Source organism: Oenanthe melanoleuca, chromosome 1A (assembly GCF_029582105.1).
Source record: "Oenanthe melanoleuca isolate GR-GAL-2019-014 chromosome 1A, OMel1.0, whole genome shotgun sequence".
NCBI lineage: Eukaryota > Metazoa > Chordata > Aves > Passeriformes > Muscicapidae > Oenanthe > Oenanthe melanoleuca.
In genome coordinates this window covers 24,658,172-24,680,544 of record NC_079334.1, presented here as the reverse complement: position 1 = coordinate 24,680,544, position 22,373 = coordinate 24,658,172, and the positions used below count along the sequence as shown (strand labels likewise).

The window sequence follows — 22,373 nt, the reverse complement described above, 5'->3', positions numbered from 1 at the left end:
CCTAATGGAAATGAAACAGATTTACACCCAAAAATGAGGTTTTCATTCCCTATGCATCCCTATTACTTAACCTTTGAAAACCTGAGAGTGAAAGTGCTTTCCTTTTAATTACAGATGTTCTGCTTTTAGCAGCACTGTCCCAGTGTCTTTGACTTTGTCCTGGTTTCAGTGTGTATCTAGGTGCTCAGTTTATCCAACTAGTTTTGGCTTCCCTGTACCTGCAGCAATACTTTGCTGCACTCTGGCCAGCAGCTACTCTCCTTCCCTGGTGCTTTATCCCCATGGTCCAGCTTTGGACTTGCTTTCCACCAAAATACCCAAGAAATGACTGTGGCAGCAGCATGGCCCAAACACTGAATGATCACAGCAACCCTTGGCACTGAAGGAGAGAGACAACAAATCTTGGAAATTTTACAGAGAGCAGAAATAAAGGGGGCAGGGATTTATGAAGTGGGGATAAAAAGGCAGAGGAAACACTTTGGTATAAATGGAAAAAATAATAAGATAGTTGAGGGAGTAAGAGAAAAGCCAGCTCAACGTTGGTGTGAAAAAAAGGAAGGAGAATCTGGCCTAGAATAGATTTTAAATTTCAAGTTAGTTTTATGCAGCTTTTATCCAAATTGTATTACTGGCACAGCCAAGTAATTGATCACTCTTTCCTACCATTTTATTTCCATCAGCATGCTGATGCACCACTGCGTGTATCCCTGTGTAGGCAAGCCCTGGAGAAAACAGCAAGGGATGCAGAGACACAGAAGACTGATTTTCACCTGGGAAAACATAACCATCCTCTTCTCCCAACAGTTTTTTCCTCTTCTGCCTGTGCACTGTTGTGTTACTATGAAGCTGCACAGGACAAGAAGCTCTGGCAAAATAATGTGACTGTGGAGAGGTAATGAGGAACAGTTCCAGAAAAAAATGATGGCCAGCAGCTCTGCTATAAGAGAACCCAAATCACTTTGTGTTCTTACCTTTTATGCATTCATTATCACCAAGTTGCCTTTTTCTGTTATTTCAAAACAAATAAATAGTCTGTCATTACAAGATGGACCAATCAGCCAAATGGTGTGGTCATTTTCTGGCAAGAAGCTAAATCGTTTCCAGCACAGTAAGTTTTGTAAATCAGAACAACAATTCGTCCTTCCCTCCAGATACCTAGAAATGTACATTCTTAAATGCTATTTCCTTTTTATTTTGTGACTACTCCTTTACCTCCTAGCTCTGGGCAGAACTGATTTTAGGTAATATGGAAACGATAACAAAGAAAAGCCTAGTCCAGATTTCCAGTTTCAGATCTGCAACCCAAGAGATTAGTTTGTGTGGTTATCTGAAGCTTGGTTTGCAGTCTTGAAGATTTACTCTCACCATCAGTCTCCTAACACAGGGCATCCTCATACAATTTAATTTCTGCTTTCAAAACAAGAAATTATTTTATAACACTGGAAAGCAAGCAGATATGCTGTCTGGTCAAAAGTGCATTGCAGTCTCTAGACAATACAAACTAATGCTTAAAATCAAGAAACATAAAGCTGTTCAAAGTCAGGTCATTGCAGCAACATCAGGCAAACTGAAGGGACCAGCAAGCTTCCACAAGAAAATATTTCAGACCACAGAAACCTAACACTGGTGGTGGTGCACATTTCTCTCCTCTCCATCTCATCTATTTTCGATTAAACAGAGATCACCAGTGATCAGTGCTATTTCCTTTCTCATCAAAGGTCCTGCTGAGATTATGCTATTGCTCTATCTTTTTCAAGGAATCAGCACCAAAGTAAGGTGCTTCCTGACAGGGCTGAAACAGTGAGAGGACTCTTCTACCCTGTCCCAGAGCCTTGCTCCTCTGAGAGAAACTAACTTGGGTCTTGTTGGACCCCCTTAGCCATCACTCCCAGGCCACTCAGCCCCAACAAAAGGACTGCTGCTCTTCACTGCATTTGGAGTCACTGCTGGCATGCTTATCAAACTCCAGGGACTGAGCTGGCTGTGACAGAGCTCTCCGTCAGCAGAGCAGCCTCTCCAGAGCTCGAGTGGGGCTCGCCACGTGTCTCTGCTTCACTGCTTCCCTGGAACTGAACCCAGAGCACACTGTGCACACAGATCATCTGGTCACATCCTTCTCACGCCAGATTAGCCAGAGATTAGCTGTAACACTCTCCAACAGGTAAGCAGGTGCAGTAAGAGACATGAGCACAAGGAGTAAAAACAGCCAAAACGTGTAAATTCCTGTATACTTAGTTTTCAGAGGAAAAAGGCAAAACACAGGGAAAAAAAACTACATAAATATTATTTACAAAATCTAATCAAATACAATATTAAAGAATGTGAGTTTGAACAAAATCAGGAAAAAAGATGTTACACTTTCAGCAACATACCTCCACCTGCTATGTCACACCTAGGGCAGGATTCATGGCATTTAGCTTGAGGCATCATGAACATGTTGAGGTACAGCCTCCTTCAGTAATCAGTGGGGAGACAAAGGACTGTCACATGAGCATTTCACTGCACCCTGAATTGGGTGGGGTGAATTGTCCTCAGGTGGTGCCTCCATTACCACTGATGTCTAGATCTCCAGCTGGTGGGTAGCAAACTTCTAGATGAGATAAAGCCAACTTACAGTGCATATTATACAATATTTCTGTCTTTATATACAGGACAAAATAAAATTTGGGCTTGAATACTAATTTTTTTTCCTTTTTGCCTGCCCTTTTGTGTCTCAATTTACCAGTTGCATGGCACATTACTAAGCCCTTTTTACAAATGACCCACATTTCCTAATAGAACACTTACTACACCCTCACTGAAGGTGAAACAGAATTTCACATGCTACTCCAGGAAAGGTGGTTTGACTGGGGAGTTTTTTTGCATTTAAGTCCAGCAAAGAGGGGTTTATCTGTCTCACCAAGGCATTAGTGGTTTCTAGCATTCCTTAGGTTTGCATTGGCACTACTGATCACAAACACATGGGGAGCATAACGAAGCTGTAAGTGCAGATCTGAACCTGTGAAATCCTGAGCAAGTTCAATCACAGCTGACTGCTGTGGGCGTTGAGGGGATGCTGAAAGAAGTAATCCGTGCTTGCAGGATCAAACCTCAACCACACAACTCATCTACAAAGAACATGACTAAGAAGAGTCACTGAAAGCAAAGCCTCTGTCAAGGCCCTCTATGGAAAATAAATTGCTTAAGGACTTACCAGGCTATTTAGTATTTTTCATAGAATTTCAGTGTATTTACTCTCTACCATATTTTAATTCAATTCATCAAATATATATTATCCATTAAAGATTACACAACTGTGGATCAGAAGTTGTAAAGGTCAGCCTTTTCAAATTATTTTTCAAATAAACCTTAGCCTTTCTTAAAACTGCAGATTTTGTATTAACCTGCAAACCTCCTGCCTGCAAAACTACCAGGAAAAAAAAAATTAAAAAAAAAAAAAATAGTCTGGTAAAACAGAAGTCTCCATTCATAAGGCTTCCACCTTTGAGCTCCCTGTGGGCTGCCTGCCTGCCAGAACACTCTTTAGAAGCAAGCCAGTGGGGTACACAGGGCAGTGGCAGGAGATGCTGCCTTCCCAAGGAGAGACTAGGGACAGGTAGAAAGAAAAATCTTTTCCAAGTTCAATAGGCCAAATTTCTCTTTGAATTGCAGCAGCGTAAATCTGATCTAATCCTGCCAAAGGCAATGGGGTTGTGCTGGATTTACACTGCAGGAAGCTGAAATCAGAATTTGGCCTGCCATGTTCAAAGTCACAAGGACCTTTTTCCCGTGCTTAGGAGCTCTTCTGCCAGTAACTCGTACATTTGTTCAAAGATGCAAAATGTCACCCCAAGTGTGAAGTGCAGCACTTGAGCACTGCCTCCAGCCCTCTTTTGCACAGACAGATAACCATGCAAGGCACCAGGCAGGAGAGCATCAAGCTGCAGCATTGCTGCCTGCCTGGCCTCCAAGGCAGAAAAGCTTCACTGTGGGTGGAATGGGGCAGTGTCACTTCAGCACTTGTGCAACTATTCAAGGAGAGAGAGAAAAAAGGCCTGTGATTATTCAGTGACTATTTCAGTTTAAAGGCCAATACAAAAAATAACTCTGCATACTAACTGTGTGTTATTTGGCAACTGAACAGTTGGTCAAAGAGTGAGAAAATTTGTTAGCACCTTCGATAGCCTGCACTGGATTATTTTCTTGCAAGGTAGATAAAACAGAATGTGCCTGGATTTCTCAGCTCACTAAATCACTTTCTGAGGAAAAGCTGCCACAGTGGCCAGGTCAGTTCTCAGCCTTCATTCAATTAGGTCTGATTCTGCCTAGTTAAATGTCTCAGACTCACTTAAGAGCCAGCTTAAAGAAAAAGGCTGTCAGCTTTTGTCCCTGTTTACTTCTTTGGGATGCAGAAAGAATAGTCAAGAGGGTCTTCTCAATAAAAGCCTTGGCCTTGACTGTCTGGCTTCAAGCCTGCAGGGAAAGGGACAGCCAGCTTCTCTCACATGTTCCCACTGGCCAACAGTAGCCCTGAGGAAACTGTTAGTCACACTATCTGGCCAAATGCACGTTCAGGTGTGAATTGCTGCATGTGCTGTTCCTGAAAGGTGGGAGACTTGTATCAGGTCCACCTGCACCCCATGGAGGATCTACTAAGTTATAAGCTGGCCGAAGATGCTACCCTCTCTCTGCATCTTGCCCTGTTCAAAAGCAGTAGCAGGATGTTGTTTGTGTAATAATTCTTTAAAAGATTGGGTAGGGCCTGGGAAAACAATGAAATGTCTGGGACATGAAGGAATAAAGTAGCACAGTGGAAAAAAAAAGAAAGATTTACCTGGACTGGTTCAGACTGGTTAGTCACTTAAGCTAACACCTATTTAACTTCAGGAGCTAATGAACACTTTATAGAGAGGATGGCTTTATTAAAGATTCAATTATATTCCAATTAAGATGTAAGAGCTGTATTAAGCATCCCTGAAAATACCACAATGTCCTCCAGCTACATGTAGGAAAAAAATCCAGTCTATGATCTCTGGCTCTTCTAAGGTAAAACAGAGGCAAAAATAAAACCTTAAAAAAAATATACAATTGTCAGAGGCTCTTTACCCTTCTTAAGGAAGAAGAAAAGGGCTGATTCTTTTGTGGGTCTTTTCTACCTGCTTCTTTCCCTCCTCAGTTTTTCTCTGTTGCAGGTAATTCCACATGATTAATAGGCTCTTCTCAGCAGTGCTACACACAGTTAGCTCTTTTAATCTGTCTTTGAATCTGAAGCTGTCTAATCCCCCAAGCTTCGGCCCCATGAGACACCACCTGAGGATCACAGAGTAAGATACTTCTCTTTGTTATAAGTTTGCATCCACAGGTCTGCAAAAGAAGGAAGCTCATTTAAATTTACCTTATCTGCCATGATCATAGAGGAGCCTCCATGGATGCCCAGGATGGGAGTGAGGGTCTGGGCGGAGATGAAGTCCAGGATCTGGGCAATGGCTTCCTGGTCTGTGTCATCAGCGAACACCACCCCTTGGATCTTGCGGTCAGACATGAGGTCACAGATGCGGGTGATGATGCTCTTGGGATCCGTCTCGTTCATGGCCACCAGCTCCACCCGAGGCACCACTGAGAGGTGGTGGAAGTCATCTTTCTCGTGGGCATCTTTGATGGCCACTTCGTCGGAGGTGCCCACCAGGATGACCGCGATGCCAATGCTCGGGTGGCTTTTCTGGGCGCGGGCCCCGCTCCCTGTCGTTGCGAGGACTGCCAGCACCAGCCAGAACCTTGGAGAGTAGCACTCCACCCTGGGCCTCATCTTCGGCTCTTACACTCCCTGACAGGAAGAAAAAAGGGGGAAGCAAAACAAAGTAATTAATTGGCAAGTCAATCATGCACCCAGCCTTCAAGGTAGATCCATTGATCTTGCTCAGCCACTAGCTCCCCTCCTAACAATCCTTCCAGTCTGATGCCTGGCCCTTTGGCTCTGTTCAAGTTGGGAGTCAGACCAGTTCAGCCCCTACTTCAGAGTCTGCCATCACTTAAGAGAACAGCTGTCAGCAGAAAATGGGATCATGTCATCTCTCAGGTCCCGTGTCACTCTGAGACCCAAGTCAAAAGTGATAGAGAATTGTCCTTTGACAGCTGATCAGCTGTCTTTGTGAAATTAATTGCTTATGTCAAGCCCGTGTCTGAGTGCTCACCCTCAACACAAAGGAATGGCTGGTGCTTGTGATCAGTTTGGACTTGTGCTGGACCTACAGGCAGGGAGACTGAGAAGACAAGGCAGACAGGGACTCCCTTTTCCTTACTCAGCAGAATAAAGTGAGGAGAAATGTGCAAGGTCCCTGGATGTGTATGGATGTGTGTCCATTACATACAACCTTTGTACCACCACCAGGACACACAGCTCCACTGTGTAGTACAGCCAGCCATATGCTTTCCACCAATACAGGATTCTTAAAAAAAAAAAAAAATAATAATAATAAAAAAAACAAAATCCCAAACAGGAACACAAACTCAAAATTCCCCAGCGGCCATGGCCAAAACTGGATCAGGATCCTCCAAGTCCATATGACAGCTGTGTTTGCACAGAAGTAGAAATGCAAACAGAGCTTACAATGGGTTCACCCTCAGCTACTACAGCCAGGCATGTTACATAAATCTTCTCCCTGAGCATGTCCACTTTATTTTGTAGTCACAACATAGAAATGAAAAAACCTGATGAGGTCATCTCTGTAGCCCCTGCCTGAGTGGGACAGCTCCCTGCGGGACTGTTCCTCACTCTTTCTTTATTCAGTCATGCTTTAATAATAGTTCACATTTCCTCAGCACTCTTCATCCTCAGGGCACTTTACAAACACCAGTGAACTAGTTCTTACAGCACCCATGCAGTGTAAATATCAGAGAGAGCAGAGCAGTGTCCCCCCATCTGCCCACCACACCTGTGGGAGGTAGCACTGCTTGGTGTGCCCACCCAGGGCCAAACCGATGTCCCAAGGAGATTTCAGGCATTTCAAACAAAAGACTTTCCCTCAACACAACAGGTCCTGCTCAGCTGCTCATGCCCATAATTCTGTTCTTCAGCAACCAGGCACACTTGAAATAAATACACCAGCCCTGCATTGCTTTGTGCTACACTTCTGGTCTTGGGTGTCCAGCAATGGGACCATTCCATGCTGTTCATTGCTACACATGCCTCTATCAAATTAACAGAAAGCCACAGCAGCAGGGACAATGCTGGCAAAACTATGTGGAAGCAAGAAGCCCAAAAACAACCCCAGCTGACACCAGCCACCCTCAGGGAAAAGGCCCAAGAGGCCCATCTTGCCCTGCCCAGGAGAATACACAGGCTCAACACCTGCTCCCTCATCGTCATGCTAAGCAGAGAGGTTGTATCCTGCATTGAGATTACTGGATAAATAAGCAGATAATAAAATAGATAATAAATATGCACCAGAGAAACCAAATCCACTTAAGAAGCTGAAAGGGACTGCGGGTGTGAAGCACCAATCGATTCTAAACTCTCTGAAGGATTCACTTTCTGAGAGATGCTCACAAGGAGAACCAAGAGACTTTGAGAGTTTGGCAAAATGAACAGTTAACTTCATTCCAGTATGACTGTTATCCTCCAATTACGAGTCACTAAATTAGATTCCTGCACAGTGAAATGCAGTCCCCATTTCTGCAATGCTTTATTAACTTTAATGCACTCTATGCACTCTCTGTCTCTCACTCTCTTGCTCACTCACTTAAATGCTATATTTGTTCTCTTAAAATATGTCTGCTGTGGTCTCTCTGCATCAACTCATACAGTATATTACGCTTGGTTAGGCAATGGCTAGTTGTGATGCCCAGGGAGGAGAGTGTGGGTTTTTGCCAGCCCTTTTCCCACCAGGAATAATCTGCAGGGCCTTCCAACCCAGGGCTCAGGCAGCATTCAAGCAGGAGCTATGCAGGCAGTCATGGCAGCTGTCAGCCTTCACGCCCAAGCACATGCTGCTCCCAGTGGGAAAAACGGCAGCCAAGAAACCCATTCCCTGCTCTTCACCTGCATCAAAGCCAATAAATCCCTAGCATCTACCTGCAAGCAGGAGAAGAGAGCCCAGATCTTAAAGAGCACATAGGTGCCAATCTATTGGGTGTCTGTGTCCCACTTGGGCAGATTTTTCCATTCAACAAAAGATGGAGTTATCTGCGCAGTGCCAGATCCTCAGGCTTTGTCCAGATATGCAGGGAGCAGCCAGGACTAGGACGAAACTATTTCAAAGAGGAGGTTGTCTGTGGCTCAGTAGCCAACCTGCCATCTCCAATTTGGATCCTCAGCCATTAGCCCTCTCTGGATCAGGCAGAGCAGTGCTAAGGTAGCCTGTGTTGTACCCAAGCCAAGACATCTCTCTCCATCTCTCACTCACACATAACACATCTGTCATGCTCACAATGTCTTTCAGGTGCTCCCTGGGCAGTCTGTGTGCCAGACAGCAGTGTTCTCCTAAGAGAATAGCAGGTATTCCCAGGGCCAGGCTGGACTCCCTCATAGGATGGGAGCTGGGGATGTGGCAAGGCAGGAAAACATAAAAAAATCATACCCAAGCCAGGGCTGAGCGTGGTTTGCACCATTCAGCTCTCACAAGGCAGCACAGGGCTGAGCTGCTCAAAGACTGAATCAGGGATGCTCAGGGTGTTACAATCCCTTTCCTCCTTGGGGCTGACTTGTGTTCACATCAGTAGCCACTCTTCACACATCTGCTCATGTGCTAGCTGTTAGAGAAAGGGACAGGCACTCCAACACCAACCTTGCCTCACATTCCTCCTCTGGTCTGGCCCACTGCAAGCCCCTCTTGAATGTGTGCTAGCAGAGACAAGGCAAGACAACCCACCACAGACTTATCAGGTTAAGAGGACCCCAGAACTACTGTGAAAATGTATTTCTGCAATACAGAGCAATAAGTTTTGTCCATAATTTCTACGGTGCAAATGTTCAAGGTACTCAATCAAGTAAGCACACAGACCTCCTTCTAAGTGTGTTCCTGTTTCCACTGAAAAAGGGGGATGGAGAAATTCACACACAAAGAAATTCATATGCACCTCACAAGCCTATAGCTGTAATACCCTTTGTCATTTCAAGAAATTTTAATAATTTTACAGTATAATTTCACCAGTCAAGAATGATTATTAAAACATGTAAGTATATTTTATTACCAAGTATTTTACACGAGCAGGATTTTCCTTTAGAGGTGGTGTGTGGCAACACAGTGTTCGAAGTATTTTCTGTGATTATGGCACTCCAAAACAATTTAGTAAATCCCAAACTCCAGACTGGTACATAAAATCCTTTACACATTACTGCACACTACTATATTGTCTCTGACTCCCTAGAAAATAATATATGGTAGGGCCATTAGATGAAGTGGTTTTACAGACATATCTATATTTAGGTATAAACATGCCAGTAAAATCATTATACCTCTATAATCTTATTTTACTTACCAATAAAATATATCCACCATTGTAGAGGAATGAAGCATGTACTTACTGCAGAGCAATGTTACACAATCACTTTCAAAATGGGAAGTGAAAGCTAACTTCTCCAATTGAAAATGCAAGAGGAATGTAGGTAGTCAGACAGTAATTATTCCAATTGGAATTTAGCCAGGACCAAAGGTTAGATTGCTTAAAAATATCATGAGAACCTTACTTGACACTGCACTTTTATATGGATCAGATCTAAGATAAGTATTAATAGAAAATTATTAGGCTGCACAGGCAAAATACAGCTCAGCATTAAGAGATATTTCTGGATGATATTTCAAAATACAGAAAGCACACAAATAGGTCACTGTGCATTCAACCAGGCTAGCTGTAAACAGACTACTACTCCAGCAGTGTACTCAAAGCCAGGCCATCTACAGGTCAAGTGAAGAAACTGAGGCAGAACAAGGGCTGGTCACAGGTTTTTGGGGATATTCTGTTGTGTGCTGACACTGGTACCTCCTCCTGCTGCAATCATGCCCTCTAGGTAGCCTTGCACAATACCCTCTAGGAAGAGTGTTTGCAGGCTCCCCAAACCCAATCTCCAAGCTCAAGGCAGCAAGAGGAAAGGAAGTCATGCAATACTGCAGTTCCAGACAAAAAGCTGTCTTGAAGGCAGCTTTCCTAATTAAGAGGAAGACAATGCCTGGGACAAAAGGCTGAACAACGCTTCTAGCCACCAAAGGGAACTTCACAGGGATATCAGCTCCACATGGGAGAATGAAAAGCCTGTCTCCAGCCGCCCCCTCCTATGCTTCATTGGAGGACCACAAGGAAGCTCCTATCCCAGTGTTTTTTGGGCTCTGCTCACTGAGACCTCTGATGCTCTAAGCACTGCTTAGACTTCAAGCCACAGAATTCAACAGCTAATTTTGTATCTGTACCAGCTGCAATGCTAATTCCCAACCCTACTCTCATCACTAGCCCAATTCCAGGCCTCACCATGATCACCACCCTTAGTCCCTTCACTACCTAAAGACAGATTCCTGCAAGACCCAGTGTGAGACATCACCACTGCCCTTTGGCATTTGCTCACCTTTGATAGCATCATAATTCACACTGCCTTCATTCCTCTGACAGCTTGAGCAGTATCAGACAATGAACCCAAAAGCAATCCTTACGTTTCAGGCTCTAGTTAGAGGTAGGAAGAAATCCATCTCACCTGTGAAATACTTTACAACCCTCAAAGGTGGTTTTGGTCAAGTATCCAACACACCACCAGAGAACTAGTGCACTAGAAGAAGCTGCAGGGAAGTCAGCATTGCATTAGATGGGTACTGGCCTGTCACACAAGAAAATACATGTCCAGATCAAAGAAAAATGCTATTTCTGTATTCACCAATGACAGAAGACTGGTGACATTTTGATCTTTTTGTCTACCTGCCTTATGGGCAAACTGGGAGAGCTGAAAAGGCCCATAAGCAAAACAAAACAAAAAAAAGGCAGGAACCTCATCAGCTGTTACCCCTAAGAGCAGGGATTTAAAGTTATAAATCATACCACAATTTACACCTAAGTTTCTCCATTTCTGTGATTTTTGAAGATCCAGTTTCAGCTTAGGAAATCCTCCCAATCTCATGGTTACTCTGCAATGTAGACATGCTGCATATTGTATACCCCTGAAGGGGCATTCCTCTTCTTCTAACCCTGCTAACTATTATCCTACCACACCTTCAGCCCAGGCTATTTGTACATTGACAACTCCTGTGTTGCTGTTTCCCATATTACTGCTTACCACATAGGTGACATAACTGCCCATAAATCTTCTTCTGGCTCACAGCCTTGTTGTTCCAGGAATTTTGTCAACAGACACAAAGAAGAGGAGGATGGATCTGGGGCACGATAGATGTGTCTTGAAAGAGCCTGTACACTTCAGGTGCAGATGAACAGAATGAATGATGCTGCAGGAAAATCTCCATACATTCAGAGCAGAAAGATGGCAGAGACTGGAGACAATGGAAAGTGTCATACACAGGGGTGAATGCAACAATCCAGCACCTGGACCAAAAGGGTTTATTATGGTGACCCTGACTAAAAGCTCTCCAAGGGCATTTCAGCAGCTTCAGATGAAATCTGATATGGTTTAATTTCTTTTAACTAGCTTTGGCCATCACTTATGTTATCATTCTTAGCTGTAAATGCTCCTACAACAGTAGCAGAAACATTCCTCTGAGGTCTTTTGGACAGTCTTCTTTCTATTCTTCATAATCACTCCCTCTCCAGTATGTACCTTTGTCCATGCCTGTAACATCCCACGGAGCCATTTCTATCTAACATACAAAATGTTTCCAGTTTTCCTTTATTTCTCCCAAGTCAGCCTTGTTCTTTTGGGGGATGCATCACACACCCCTAGCCAAAGCCTTCAAAGTCCTTGGAGCTCCCTCATTACCTCACTGTTAGCTCTCTTTTCATAGACACTGGGTGGAAAATAGCACATATGTTTACTTCTATTCTCTATTTTCTTCAGAGCTGTTCTTTCTTTATTAAACCAGTCTTAAACCGAGTTCCCTGACTCAGATACATCAAAGGCTAGTTTGCCTCCATCTATCCAACAGGTGTATGCAAGAATAAGGTGAAAAAGTGCTTCCCCTTCTCTACCCCATGCAAAGAAGAGCAATTCTCTCCCTGCACTTAAGGCAGTACAAAAAACGCTTTGATCATCAATTAGACCCATATCATTCCCAATAGATGAGGAACTATGTCTCATTATTTTAAGCTTGCCCAAGGGTAAGTTCCCAGTGTCCTTCCCACTTCCTCCCACCCACATATTTTACATATCACGGCTGATAGCTTATACAGCCACAGCCTGCAACCTTCTGTTGAGACCAACACCAAATGATTCATAGAAATCAAAAATTAAAATCCTCTGCTTAATAGCCTTGCCCTTCCCCAGTCACTTCAGGATTACTGTCTACAGCACCTGCTTTAGCACACTACCTGCTCTGAAACAACTCAAACAATAAGATTACCACTGCTAGGAGATGGCTCATATTTTGAAACATATCCCTAAACTCAGCCTAAATTTTCCCTTTGCTCAGCTATCCTGTAGCTTTAATAATATCTCCTTCATTCAGCCTAAACCATTTCTCCCTCTCAACTCACCGTTTCCACAGTGAAAATGCTTATAGGAGGTTATCTGATCACCCCTTGAGACTTGCCTGTGCTGCTGCTAAAGTTCAGCTGTGTTTATTGCTCCTCATAATTCGAGTCCCCTTGGATCTTCATCAGGAAGTGAAGGAGAATGAAGAAAATGGCTGGGCAGGGAGCAAAGGAGTGGGTCTGACCTGCTTACCCAGACTGGCACACACGTGCAGAGCTGCAGGACTCAGTGTCACACACACAAAAGCCATTAAGAGAGACAGCAGGTCAGTCTGGCATTGCCCAGTGCCAACTTCTAAATGCCAGAGCAGAGAGGCTTGGCACAGGCACCTCTCTCTGCAAGCCTGGCTTGCTGAGCCAGGCTAGAGCCACTATTCCCCTGCCAGGATCTCACCCTTCCCCCAGCATCCCGCTTAGAGAAGTTTAGAGGGTTGAGACAGGTCCTTCCTGCCAGAGACTGAAATATCCTCACCACCTGGAGGGCTCAGTTGCCACAGCTGTCACTCCATGCAAGTGTATGCTCTGCTTGAAACAAAGGATTTCAAGGCTTAGGAGGCACACACCATTTCCCACTTGCAACTGCTGACTGCCCCACCTCAGAATGAACCTCAGCTCAGAGAGAGACCATCCAAATCAAGGGACATGCTGCTGCATGCAGGGCCCCTCCACAGGATTTCAGCATGGCTGAAAGCAGCTTTGCCTCCTGAAGTGCAAGACTCACTTTAAACAGGAAGCAGAATGCTGTGCAGAGCAACACGGGGTTTGCCTCTTAAATAGAACTGAAGCCCTTTGAAAATCCATTGGACAATCCCTTCCTTCCTTTCTTAATTCTCCACTTCCAATTTTCATTTCCAAGCAAGAATCGACAGCACATTAATAACATGAGGATATTAAAGACCACAGTTTCCAAAAGCTAGGGATTTAAATACCTCCAATCCATTAATAACCACGAGAAACGCACATTTAACTTCACTTGGATGGTTTGGTGAAGCACATCCTTGGCATTTCTCATTATTTGATGTATTAATTTGAGGTTTTCTATTCACCTTTAATCAACTCTGCATTTTGTGCATTGACAGATTGATACAATAAACTTCAAAATTTAAAAAACAAGGAGAATTTTTATTTCCAAGGGTGGAAGGACTTTCCCATTTCCCAGACTCTCTCATGCACCTCACTCAGTACCTGCTTATTCCCTGCATCATTTCCTTAAAGGGAAAACACAGAGCAGATAAACAGTCTGGACTGGCTCTTGAAGGCAGCTGCCAAATTCCACACCAGTACCAAGAACCCCATTGATTACTCAAAGTCTCACATCAAGAGTCAGTGTTAAATTATTTGGATGCCAGATGCAAACAATGTAAAAGCCAATTCAGAATCGTTTTTTAACATGTACAATGAGCAGGAAAGAAAATATTTCCTTTCTTAGGCCAAAATTGAGTGATTCCCTCTTCTACAAGCCTGGGAATTCTAGAAAGAACATCTGCGTCAGAGGGAGACAGCCTCAAACTGCACTTGCACTCTGGACACATCCTGTTTGCTGCCTATCTTCTCACATATAATGTATGACACAGGATACAGTTTTAAAACAAAGCTGCCCATCCCTTAAGAGAGCTCTTCATGGGTGCACATTTCAGTTTTGGAACCCATGCAGCAGGGGCAAGGTAGAAGATAATATGCACCGCCTCTGCTCATGATGGCACTGCTACAGCAAATCTGAAACAGCCCTAAAGCAGAGTGCCAGGGTTCACCAGGCCTGATCAGACTCTTATGAAGGTGTTACAGACAGAAGAAATGGCAGAGAGGGTGACTTTATGCCTGAAACACAAAGACCTGGTGAGGACAAAAGAGCTGCTAAGGGGAAGTAGTGGGGTGGACACAGAGATGCATCCTGTGAGCTTGCCCAGGACAAAGCTGCAGTGCTGCAGACGTGGATGGGCCACATTTCACAGCCCACCAGCATCCCTCAGGGGCTTCATGGCGTCTTGCTCTCCACTGCCAGGTAGCATTTTGAAAAGTGAGGTTTAGTCACTAAGGGACCCTGTGACAGTGCCAGCTTTGTTTGTGAAATAAGGCAGGGAATTAATCTGGAAGTGAAAGGGACAGAGACAATGGGTTTAGCATGTGGAAAGAGGCATGACACAGCCACTGAAGCTAAGAAGAGTCAAAGGCAGGTTCTGGTCAAGCCACTAGAAATTATAGAGGAGTAGCCAGAAAAACTTTGGTTTGAGTCTCCTTCCTTGTAATTGCCTCCCTGTTGATCCCTCCCTTCTCTTCACTCTGATTCTTGGTAAAGGACTTATATGTTCCTGTTGTCATTACTTATTGGAAAATAACTCTACCCAGGAGAGATAATAAGGGAGGAAAATGTGTGACACTTAAAACCTGCCATTCAAGATATGTGGAGCTGTACACTCCCTATTCAAAAGCATCCTAAAAAACACTTAACCCTTTAGAAAAACTTGATCCTTACAATAAGCACTAAAGCCAGGATAGCTGGAGAATTGATAACTGCAAATCAGAAAAATTTTTGGTAGTCTCATTTTTCTTCTCCTTCCAACCCAACTCTCTTCCCTTTCCCTAACTTCCTGAGTTCAGTGACCAGGAAGGGGCCAGCCATCAAGCAGCTGGATTCAATATGCTTTCACAGTACATTAGTGCTGTGCACCAGACCATGCTGTGCCTGCAATTGTATGACAGGTCAGGGCCAATTCATCTTGCTGAGACCTTCAATCAACAGTGTCCAGAAAGCTCTCCCAGTTGGAGGGACCCAGCCCAGCAGCCACTGACCTCTCCCTCTTCTCAGCACTCAATCACATTTACAGAGTTGCAGTGATGGAAAGACACACAGGCAAAGCCAGGTTTGGCTCTTGATGCTTCAGGGACAGGGATGGGAAGACCCAGTCCAGTGCAGACTAACCAGATTTGGCTCAGCTGAATGCCATTTCCATGCATTTTTTCCCCCTCTGTTCTTTGTTTCCTCCAGCCTCTCAAATTCATTGATGCTGGCTACTTCAGGCACCTTTCCCAGTAGCTCATTCAGCTGTGCATTCCTCCTCATGCCAGTGAATGCATGTGAGGAGCTACCAGCCCATGCCAACTCCCAGCCCAGCTCCACCATTGACTTCATCACTGTGCAGTTCAGCTCCTTTGGATCACATCTTCTTTACACATAAGTCACTATAGCTTATGTTTGCAGCAGGAAAAAGAAGCATTAGTAGCAAGAGTAAGAGAGAACATGACCAGAACATGACAATTGTCACAATACTGAATACCAGCAAATAAAAATAAATACTATGGGCAAAATGTAGCCCTGGCTCACTTATGCTTTAAGATCAGTTCAGTTTTAAAATAGCATGAGGACTTAGTAATAAAAAAAAAATATAAATCAGTATTTCAATATTCCCCATCAGCTTCCTTCAAGCTACAATGTATGTCCTACTCTACCACCCTTCTCAGCTTCTCCATCCATCATTTCTCTCCAATCCATTTTTTGTTCTTCATGGCTCCATTTCTCACTTTAAGCACCTGTCATATTTTTGGTCCATCCTTGTTACCTCTTCTCTCACTTGTATTCGCACCATTCATTGCCTGTGCTTAAATCTTAAAAGCATGGAGGGAACAAGCCACAACAAGTGAAGTCTTGTTCTAATCTTCTAAACCTCCATATCACCATCTAAACCAATAAGCATTTTTTGAAAGTGTAAATGTCATTGTTTTCTTTCTCATCCTTTGCCTTATTCTCCTCATCAGAAAAGTGGAGATGCATCTTCTCTGCTTCACAGAGTTGGGATGTTTAATTATTTATGGTATTTAAAGTAATTTTGACTCTCAAGCAATAGAAGCTACAGGAGCTGAGATTATTATTATTACTTTCCATTGCACTTACCCGAAGGCAGCAATGTCTTCTTGTGAGATCACACCAAACATTACTCACAGGATCCCAAGAGAGTGTATTAAAAACCTGTATGTCCAAGATCTTGAGGACAATAAATCCTAGTTTAGCTAGGAGCAGAGAGAAAGGAAATCCTGTAATACCACAAATACTTGGCAACTGCCAACCTAATTCCTGGTACTCAATATCGACTTTGCCACATTGACTCAAATTGCAAAACACTGCTGATCTGTAGTTCTTGATGAAATGTGTTAGCAACTGCAGGTTTGTTAAGCTTATGCTCACAAAAACATCTAAACTCATGACATATTTCACCTAGTCCCAAGGAGTTCCCTTGCTGGCAAGGATGAGCAAGAGCAAATTGGAGCTTAGGCAAGGGAGGCAGAGCTGCAATGGGGGCCTGGGATGGAGCTGCAGCTCCTCTCAGCACCAAGACCCATCCTTCAGGCAACTTCAAACCAGGCCTAGAAAACTCCCATTTCATCAAGGGATCTGCCCTGAGGGTCTGACACAGATCCAGGAGTTCTGGCTCCAGCAGCTTTTGGGCAGTGGAAATGTAAAGACCAGCTCCATTTCAGCTCACTTGCAGAAAGGCAAAAAAGAGATTTCCTAGGCATGGGTCTTCAAAATGGAGAGCATGGATTTAAATAGTTCTGGAGGAAGGTGGGCAGACCAGAGTCCCTAGGCTTTGCAGTGTGGACAAAAAATAATCTTAGGAGCTCTTACATCTAGTATGGCCCTTGAAGGAAATCAGCTTCTAAGTTAGAAAAACCAAACATTACTGCTACACCAGGGGCCAGCACCCAGCACAAAGCAGCTGTTCTCCCTCCCAAGGGCTGTTTCTGGGCTGGAGGAAGAGGCACCACTCAGACAGTGGGTAGGGGTTCAGTGGATGTAGTGTCAGGGCTGTCTTAACAGTGCCCATCTTGAATTGCTGCAATAGCACTGAGGTACCAATCCTGCCTTCTGAAGGACTTTTATACAACCCTGCAGTTAAAGTGGCAAATAACCACCATGTTAAAGCAGTCAGTGAGCAACAGTCTTCTCCTAGGTCTCACCCTTGTTTGTATACAATATTGACATCCTGAACAGCCAAAGATTATATGCTGCAAATATTACTCATCCCCAAAATGATGCACATAAAGCAAACCCAGTTGTCTATATGAACTGTCTCTCCAAATGCCTTAAGCACACCACTCATCCCCCTCTAAACTCCTAGGGCTATGCTCACTTTGGGGTTTTTGTGTCAACGTCACTTTGATTCTTCTCCAGGCCAGGTCAGGCCACAGTGAAATGAACTTCAGCCCCATGGGGTTCTCAGCTTCAAATTAAAAAAAAAAAAAAAAAATTTAAATATCAGCCCTTAGACACCACCCTTGCTTCCTGCAAAACCTCTCTGACACAGTTCTGCTTTGGTGCCCTGTTCAGGATGACACTGTGTCAGGACCTTGTTTCCAAGCCAGGAGGCATTTCTGCACACAGCCATGTCAATTGTTCTATTTATGAAAATGCCAAAGTACATTAAAATTCTCAGAGGCCTTTGCACTATTCATTTCCACTACTGCTGTGCCAGAGGGCTGTAAAGCCCCTCTGATCTGATGTGGCAGCATCTTAAACTTACTTTGCACAGGTGTGAGCACCTTTGTGAGGCACTGGAAACCACAGGAAGGGGTTCACAATTCACAATCTACATACAGAGCACACATCCAGAGAGAAGCCTCTTGCCACACTCCTAGAGATATTTGTCTCAGGGGAGAAGGGGAAAAGCTGGAACAAATAAGACACTTATGCATTATCAACTGACTACATTGTTGGTGCTGCTCTGGGGTCCCCTTCCTCTTGTTCATCTTCAAAGCCTGCAAACTTCAGGGACCCTGCACCTCCCTGACCATATTCCTAGCACAGCCCTGTCACCACTTCATCCAGAGTCCTGGGGTACTTCAGCAAGACAAAAAACAATACCCATTTACCATTCCTTCTTTCCTAAATAAAGAGACCAGAGGACTGAGATCACAGCTGAGTTCCCAGCCCTGGAGCTGAGGTGAGTTGGTGGGCAAGCTGTGCAGCCCTTCCAGGTGAGCCATCTACCCAGGCATGCAGCTAAGGAATCATCCACTCCAGATCCATCTACCTTACAGCTTTTCCCCCCACTGCTAAAATTTTTATTTATATATAAAATGCAGTTGCCTAAAAGCATATATATAAAAAGAAGAAAAAAATAAAGAAAAAAGAAAAAAAGAAAAACCACTGCCTCAAACCCAAAATATCAGATACCCAGACACTGGGGAAAGAAAAAGCACTCAGGCAGTGCATCAACTCCCTAAGGGAGATACTCAGGTTTGAGTTACTGCCAAGATGACATCTGTAGGGAAATAAGCCACCAGATGCAGGGAATGGACTGCAGAGGCCCAGAGCAATGGGAAGGGGAGGGAGGGAAAAAAAGAGCAAGAGAGAGAAATAAATCAAGAAATTAAAGTCTGTTTTTTTCATCACTAGCTATTCTGTTTTACAAAATTTACAAGCGTTTTCCACTCCCTATCTCTGCTGCAGCAGTTTCCCAAATGTCCCAGTACCTGCTTCAAACCTTCTGGCTTGCCATACCCCAGCCCAGCAGATTCATGGCCAGAAAGGTTTCACTGCCCATTGGATCAGGAAGAAGAAGAGGAAGTTACATCTTCTCTAAGTATTGTGATCTATGGATTACCTCTACCTCGAGGGTCTCTAGTCCCCTCATAAAAATAATCACACACACATTCCAGCCTTCAGAGCAAGGCATCTTCCTAAGCATCCCTTTGGTAACATCAGTCCTGACTCCCTCACACCTTCAAGCCCACTGGCATGGACAGGGGATGTGTCCCATGCCAACAGAAATGTGAAAAGGAGAGGTTGATGCTTCACCAGATGGCTTTGGACTTGTCACAGCAGGGAGAGAAAAATGCATGTAAAACCTGCCCTGGCACTAAAAAAAAAAAACATCTCCTGAACTGGCAGTGCAGGACAGCTGGAGCAGCTGGGGCTGAATACCAGATGTGAGATGACAGGAATGTGGAGCAGCAGTCACACAGGGCAAACATGGAGACAGTAAGAACCACAGGCTCCCTCTGGGACTGCAATGACATGTTCAGCAGACAACACATTTAGAGCAAGAGCAGTGGAAAAGATGCACGTACCAAAGAGTCAAGCGAGCAGGGTAATGAGGAGTCAAACCATCTGACCACAGCTTACAGTGAACAGCACCAAAGCAAGACAAGCACTGTGTGAAAGAAAGGCAAGGTCTAGGGAAGGTTCTGCAGCACAAAACATGCAGGGCACCAGCCTGCCTACAGAGCTCACTTGCCCAGAAGACTTTACCCTCCCCAACCCAGCATCAGCCCAGAACAACCATTAGTGGCAGCTCTAATTCTTGTTTTGCAGAGCCCCTCTAAAGGGCCATCTCCTTAGGCATCATGCCTGGAAACTCAGATGACCAACAGACAACTCTACTTTGTACCTGTGAAATCTTTGTACCAGTGAAACCTGTACCTGTTGTCCAGCACCTGAAAGAAGCAAAGGAAGGTCCTTGTCTTTTCCCTACTGTTTGCTGTGTTCCAGGAGACAACCCTCTGCCATTACAGAAAATACTATCTGATGCTGAAACCTCACCTCGAGATACCCCTTGCTATTTTTTATAACTTTCACTGGATTTTTGGTTTTGATGGGCCTCATCCCAGCATCACGGTGCCAACTAGATGTCAGACAAAGAAGTCTGCTGCAAGCAGACAACTGGTGAGACAGGGGGATGCCATGGGGATGGATGTGACCACACTTTCAGTTGAATGACTGTACACTTTCCCTACAAAAGTTCCAGCCAGGAGGGGACTAAAAAGAAAAGGACTGCCCCATAGTTACAGTCTCAGAGCAACTGGCAGATGTGCCAAGAGTAAAGCAGGTAGTTCTTGCAGATAGATCTGCATCATAGAGAAAGGGATGACAGAGATGCTTTGCCTTTTCTTGTCCTCAGCTGCTTCCCACTCCCCAAGAAGCCCATCAGCCTGAGCCCTTCCTCTAGCAATTCACATTTCTCCAAGGAGGTGACCATGCACAATTAGGTGCTGGCAGTCTCTCCATCCCATCACAGTCTGACATCAATGCCAGGTGCACTGCACCATGTACCCATGAACAGTGATCAGACAAAGTGGATAAAAGCTAAGGGAAAGGAAACAGCAGAGCAGAGAAAGGGAGGACAAGAAGAAAAGAAAGGAGTGAGAGGGATGATGAAAAGAAGAGATAATAATGGGAGAGAAAGTGGAGAGGGAGTTACTTTGCAAGCAGTAGCTAAAAATCTCCCAATGTTTATAGCAAATGATGCATGAAATACACTGTCAGAAACGTGATGCCCAGAACCTATTGCTGCTAAATATTTAATCTGATTGGCAGGGAGCCATTAAAACCTCAGAGTTCAGATCTCAAGCTTCTACAGAGCAACAGGTACAGTAAATACATCAACATGTAGTGATTCACCGTGGGTGTCACCAGTCCTTCCAACCTGCAGCACTTGGCAGGGAAAAATGTTGTCAATGGATATTAGCAACATTAGAAACAGGCTAGAGGAAAGGCACAAAGGGACTTTGGCTCCCACTGCAACCTAGAGAAAAGGGGAAGGTGGATATGCCAATTATCTTCTTCAGGAATTAGAACACACGCTGCTGCAAAGATCTCACACAATGCAGTTCACATCCCTCAAGAAAGCAGAAGGGTGGTACACCAATGCTGCACTCATTTCTAGAATGAAGGCATTTAGAGGGTAGTTTATTTAGGTATATATATATATTTATTTAGGTATAATGTAACATTTTAGGTTTTCTAAAACTAACAAAGGCAAAAATATTCTCCTCTGCTATAGTGAATTTCAGACCAAGTTCCTCACCACCATCCATACTCCAGCAAGAACTCCAGAAGTACTACAGCTCCTCCTAAGAATTCCACAGGTCCAGGGCATATGGTTGACTCAATGCACTGCCACTGACAACTTACAAACTGCATGAACCGAGTAGCTACTTCCAAAAAAAGAATAAATAGATATAAATAAATACATAAGAAGTGGAAGGCCATGACAGAAATCTAGGGAAAAATCAATATACTCCTCTTGTTTCAGAGGACATGGGATTTTACTGTATCCAAAACCCCACATCACATAAAACAGCTGCAAATCTAACCATGGCTGCAGACCATTGGAAGTGTGGGATGAGGGTTTCACAAATAAGACAGCACTGAGATCTTCTCTAGGCACAGATCTTGCAGATCTTCCGATAGATTCACCAGCATAAATCTCCCGTCATATCTCCTTTCTGTATTTCTGGCTGCTTTGCTGTCCTTGTTGCAGCTGTTCAAGGAGCTGACTTCATCAGAATATGCTTTGTGAAGTGCTTTTCTGCTCTGTATGGTGCTTTTGCTTGCTTTCTTTCAGTGCCAAACCACTGAAGAATGCCAAGGCTAGAGCTCTGAAAGCTAAGACCAAGTAAAGAGTAAGTATGATTCTATGGCATCATCAGCTGAAAGTGGCACCTCACAGGCACAAAAGAAAGTGTGATTGTTGAATACAGCTGTACAGTGCTCATCATCCCAGCTCACAGCAGCACAAGAAGACTGACTGACTTGCTCATGGGCTCTGACAAATCCTGCTACTGCTTAAGACTTGTCCAAGCCCAGCTTGCCAGGCTTGTGAGAAGGTACCATGGGCAGCTGGCAGGGCAGGAGGAAACCTGTGCCTGCATTTCAGCCACTCCAGCAGACAGCCTGACATGTTATCCTCAACCAGCAGTGAAGGTGGGCTTGCCAGACCACTGAACTGCTGCAGAAAAAAACTGCTGCAGGAAAAAACTGCTGCGGCAAGGAAGCAAAA

The 22,373-nt window shown here is 44.3% G+C and overlaps 1 protein-coding gene across 1 annotated transcript in view; it reads right to left on the bottom strand.

The window, feature by feature from the left end:
* The window catches only part of GRIN2B (glutamate ionotropic receptor NMDA type subunit 2B), a 200,355-nt gene that overhangs the window by 161,228 nt on the left and 16,754 nt on the right, over positions 1 to 22,373 (bottom strand). The window contains exon 2 of the mRNA XM_056516421.1: positions 5,375 to 5,803. Within this exon, the coding sequence (XP_056372396.1) occupies positions 5,375 to 5,785 (411 nt within the window). The 5' untranslated portion in view covers positions 5,786 to 5,803. The remainder of the gene's footprint in view (positions 1 to 5,374; positions 5,804 to 22,373) is intronic.